Source organism: Acanthisitta chloris, unplaced genomic scaffold (genome assembly GCF_000695815.1).
Source record: "Acanthisitta chloris isolate BGI_N310 unplaced genomic scaffold, ASM69581v1 scaffold13066, whole genome shotgun sequence".
Taxonomy (NCBI): Eukaryota; Metazoa; Chordata; class Aves; order Passeriformes; family Acanthisittidae; genus Acanthisitta; species Acanthisitta chloris.
The window spans coordinates 113,490-118,775 of NW_008679826.1; the positions used below are offsets into that span (position 1 = coordinate 113,490).

Here is a 5,286-nt window from a genome sequence, read left to right on the forward strand (position 1 = left end):
CACCTCCAAACACATCAACGTTGTTATCGACCCAGGGTATGATGTTGCCAGGCATGTTGATAGAGCAGTTAGCAATATTCATGATGTCTTCAGCTTTTAAGACCCTGTCCCATATATTGAACTGGCTCATCTCTCCAACGAAGGCTTGAGTTGCATCAAATCTTCCTCCTACTGTGTCCTTCAGGCACACAAGAGTTAGGATTAGATGAGAAGGTTATTTCAGCATTTTCTTCTTCAAATATGAAGCCCCTCCCTCCCCAGCCACACTGCTAGAAGGACATGCAGAGTTGTGTCACAGAGATGAACAAATTGAAGTTTCTAGAGGGGCTACACTGAACAAGACATTCTATGGCACAGTTACAAGCTCCAATCTGAACTGGGTCAAAACACCTGAAGGCAAACAGCAGTGACTGCATACCATCACCCGAAGGCTATTCACAACCAACCCTGTCCCCAGCAGTAGAGCAGGAAGGCAGCTTTAAGTATTGAGGCTAGTTTAGGAGACATTTTGTAAGCTTGGCACTGGACAACTTCAGCAAGAACTGCTTGCTAGATGTGTAAGATTGCACCGAAAGTTTTATGGCTATAGATTAAACCCTAACTGCAGACCTTGACCAACTGTCTGCAGGGCCTGCAAGATGTGATCTTTGCATGTAAATACACAGGCTTTGTCTGGTTGTATCAAGTGACTAACTCAGACTGCCACTGCTTAAGCCTAAAAGTGTTCTCTTGCTCCATCCACTACTACTCAAGGACAGAAATCACACATTTTTTGTGATCACACTAACATGAAACTGATAGCATAGGACAGAACCAAGCATAGTGCAGGCAAGTGGCATGAGAGAGTTAGAGAAAACCTGCCAGGCACTTAGTAGTGAGCTGGAGCATTTGATATGCAGAGTGTATTAGGATACTGAACTTATCATTCTGCCATTTATGTCATGGATAAGTATCTACTAAAATCAATATCAAGACAAAACTAATTTTTCATTGCTCCATTGTCAATCTGGGAATCCTGAAGAAAGGCTGTTTCCTGCTACACATTACAATATTTACTCTTTTTAGTAGTGCAGAGTTGAGTCTGGAGGAAGTTCTCTGTAGGAAGCCAAATTACAAAAGCTCCTGATATACTCACAAGCACTCCGGTGCCTCACCCTCATACACACACTTTGCTTGGTGTATTCTGGGGCTTGAGGACTAACATTCTTATTATTCTTGAGATAAATGGGAAAGGAAGGGGGAAAACTGCTAAGGGGGACAGTCAATTTGACTTTGATTAAAAAGGATTGCAACAAATCAAAGCAATTATACTCAATCTGCTTTCAGCAACCTCCTTTTTGACTGCTCATACAACAGTGCTGGCCAATTCTGCCTCTTTCTGCCACTTCAGTGGCCACATGGCTAAGTACCAGCACTTTAGCTCAAAGGATTTAATTTAAGGCATTATTCAGATCACTGATGAAGTTGTACACTGTAGCATTAAGGGTGGGTATGGAAATAACTGCACCATGAATATTCCAAAAACTCAATAAATGAAACAAATATACCCATGTGTGATTGCATTAAGTATTTGTTGCTTTGCTTCAGTCTTTGTGATACTGTGTATACAACAGGGCAAAGTGTTTAACAAAGCCATTTTCTCACAGCTGCTGTTTGTTTGGGGAGTTTTGATTCACTTTTTCTTTGACACCCTCTCATTCACTCACCTGTTCCTGACCCAGGATCAAGACACCTCCAGGTTTAATTGGATGCCAAGGAGCAAGATTCTCCCCAGTGCCAAGCTTCTCTCCATCCTGAAAAGCCTCCCACATTCCATCTCTGGTTGTCCATGTTATGCAGATATGATGCCATTTTCCATCACTAATGAAGAGAGGGAGCTGGGCAACCTACAGAAACCAAAGAATAACACTTGTGGCAAACCAAGTCTACCAGTTCAATCCCAACACTTGAAAAGGGACAGTATTTACTCTGTCCTCAAAAGCAAAAACTTCAGAGGCAGAAGTTAGTCCACATCATTCTCCTTTGTCCCAGCTGTCCTGTGTTCAGGCATACAGCTATGATTTTTATTGTCAGTGTGAGCCTTTGCTTCTAGAATCAAATGACACAAGACCAGACTCTAAGCTGCTATCACAGAATCATAAAATGATTTCTGAGGGTTGGAAATCCCTCTAAGATCACCAAGTCCAACCGTTCCCTCAGCACTGCGAAGGCCACCACTAAACTATGCCCACAAGTTCCACATTCACACATCTTTTAATTATCTCCAGGGATGGTGACTCCACCACCGCCCTGGGCAGTCTGTTCCAATGCTTGATAACCCTTTAAGTGAATAATTTTTTCCTAATATTCACTGTAAACCTCCTCGGACACAACTTGAGGCCATTTCCTCTTGTCCTCTTGTTTGTTACTTGGGACAAGAGACCAACCCCCATCCTGCATATTAATCTGTGGCATTTGTTGTTTAAATCTCAGTGCCTAGTCATAACTTTCCATCTAGTGCTCATGTTAAGTTTCTCTTTAAAATCTGGTTTATCAGCACCATTTGTAGTAATAGCTCTGTCAAACAGATCTGCCTGTTTCCAGTAAAACTTGTGGGAATTGTTATGTAGGACTCAAAATAAGAGGAATTATGCTCCTTTAGGAGTTTGACCTGAAATTTCCTCAAGTCAACATAAAGACACAAATGCATTGGGCTGTGGATCAGCTGTGATGTGGGAGAAAGAAAAGCCTCAGAGAACACTTATAGGATCAATATAATATTAAAGAGAAAAAGTTATTGCTCAAGGTAAGAAACTCAAGTTTCCTTCTCTTCCACAAACCATTAAAAATAATTGGCTTATTGATTTGGGAGGATGATAGGACTGTTAAAACTCCTTAACAAGCCACATGACTGAACCTCCTGAGTTGTGTTGTAGATCTGTAAACACCTGGTCCCTCAGAGAGGAATGAGTTACTAGGAAACCTAACTGAAGTCGGGGTGAAAGGAATTATTTATAATCTGTTTTAATGCCAAGTTTCAATGGGTCTTGTTTTCCTCAGGCCTCATTCTGAAGCTTGTCAGGAACCATCAGTGGCATGAAGTAGTGTGAGGCAATTGCTCCTTTTTGTATCTAAAATCTGAAAAAATTGTATTTAAACTAATGTTCTGTCACTGAGTATAACAAAACCAGACACAGTTACATGCCTTTTGCTATTCCTTTTAACATATCTCAACTCCTACTATTAGACAGAAATGCTGCAACTGGCATAGATCTCACAGGTCTTGCAATAGTGTAGCTTCAAGTATTACTTCTGCTTGGTAAAAGAAAAACCCAAGAAGCCAAGATCTGCTTGGAATTCAGATGACAGACACAAGTGTGTGCACATCTAGACCTCATGCTGCTTTGTCTCAACTCACAAATATTTGTACCCTTTGATTTCTGCTTCAAGTACTTTTATGACTTGCAATAAGCAAATGGACAACAACAGACAAGTAGACACTAACACCTCAAAGGCTTCTCTTAGACAGAAGGAAAGAGTTTGTGTAGAGGTACCAAGGTGTCAGGCCTTATTTTGGTTATGATGGCAATAAAGAAGAGATAGTCAATTCTCACCTTATCATTAATTAGCAGTTCAATTGGATTATTTCCCCATTCTATGAGGACAATTTCATTAGCTTGCCCAGGAACAGCATATGAGAATGGAGTGCCAATTCCAGGAGAAGCACTGGATCTCAGCCACAAGCACACAGTAAAAGCATACAGCTCTGGCAGAGTCTTCTTGATCTTCCCATACAAGTAGTTTGTGCGAAGAGGAAGAGAGACTTTGAATTCATCAGGTGACTTAAATGCACTGTTACCTAGAATGACATTGAGGAAGAAAAACCTTTAGCATTAAACAAATCAATGTATATGTAATTCAGGTTAAGACACAACATCATTGATATTGAGAATCTTTGGAACTTGAATCACTTTAGAGAGGTACAGAAGAAAATATATTGAAGTAGTATTGCTGAATGTTGATTTTGTAGTGCATAAAAATACAGGTAGATTTTATCCACACTATGCTAATTGCTTAGTTTATTTCTCATGCACATTCAGAGCAAAAAAATGAATGCCAGAGTATCTTTCTTCACTGCCTAGTTCACGGCTGGAGATCTACCTATTGCAAAAAGGTACTTCCTGTTACTGAAACGGATTCTCTGCCATGCTCGTTATTAAAGCATCACAGTACTTCAAACACTTTTCCTACTACAGCTACACAAGCAGCTAGGAGCAGCATCCCCATTTTCAGCTCTCAGGCTGATGCTCTCATTTTGGGTGGCCAACCTGAAACAAGAAAAAGCTGACACAGTCCAGAAAGCAGCTAAATTCAGTAGAACTGATTTCTGCCTCATCCACTACTCAGGATGAGATCTGAGCAGTTCAAAGTCACCTGCATTAAAAATGTAATATCAAGTTATGAACTATGAAATGATTAGACATTTGATTTAATCTAAAAGCAGAAATTATTATTTAGCTTTTCCTTAAAGATGTGATAAAAACCCATGAGATATTCCAGACAAGCTTTATGAAACTGAGTACTCTGAAGACCAAAACTTTCTGAAGTTGCAATACTCTATCATATAGTTTGTGTATACTTCTGATGTGGTTTCTTACAAGTAATTTTCTAGGATTAAGTAATAAATCTCACATTGTGCCACAAAATAAATCCCACAGTTCTGCAGTAATGTCACTCTCAACCTTTTAGCAACCCGTTCTTCTGAGTCCCACTTACATCCTGTCCTTTACTTACATCCCTGAAACAAGTTTGCCTTGCCAAACTACACACTCCAACACAAATGAAGAGCTGTTGTCACAAAAGGTTGCCACAATTCTCATATGTATTTTTTAAACCATTGGCATTCTCTCAGTTCCGATTCTCAGAAAAAGCTGAAGTGTTTAGGCTGCATTTTTCATAGAATGAGGGGGTGGAAGAAGAAAAAGCTCTTATGCGTGCATCTGTCTTGAAGAACTTACAGACAAAACCTGACATATTCTACATTCTAAGCAGAAAAACCCAGGGTCTTAGGGCTAATGCTGAGCAGCCTCCACCAGGCTGGTACAAACAGTCTCACATATGAAAACAGACAAGAGCACTAGTTGCTCTATGGAAGAACTTAAGGAAACAATAATGGGTTGGAAAGGAACAAACAATATTCAGCTTTTTTATATTTTTCACTTTGTTCTCATGACTTGAAAACATCCACAACTCCAGATGATGACAAGATCCAAGCAATGGGCACATGCACAGGAGAAGACAATCTTT

General features: G+C 40.0%; 1 protein-coding gene across 1 annotated transcript in view; it reads right to left on the reverse strand.

Annotated features, from left to right (window-relative positions):
- NPTX2 (neuronal pentraxin II) overlaps window positions 1–5,286 on the reverse strand; it is a gene marked incomplete at its 5' end in the record, with an annotated part of 110,229 nt that overhangs the window by 101,405 nt on the left and 3,538 nt on the right. Inside the window, 3 exons of the mRNA XM_009077481.1 lie at window positions 4–178; window positions 1,707–1,886; window positions 3,594–3,864. Of these exons, the coding sequence (XP_009075729.1) occupies window positions 4–178; window positions 1,707–1,886; window positions 3,594–3,864 (626 nt within the window). The remainder of the gene's footprint in view (window positions 1–3; window positions 179–1,706; window positions 1,887–3,593; window positions 3,865–5,286) is intronic.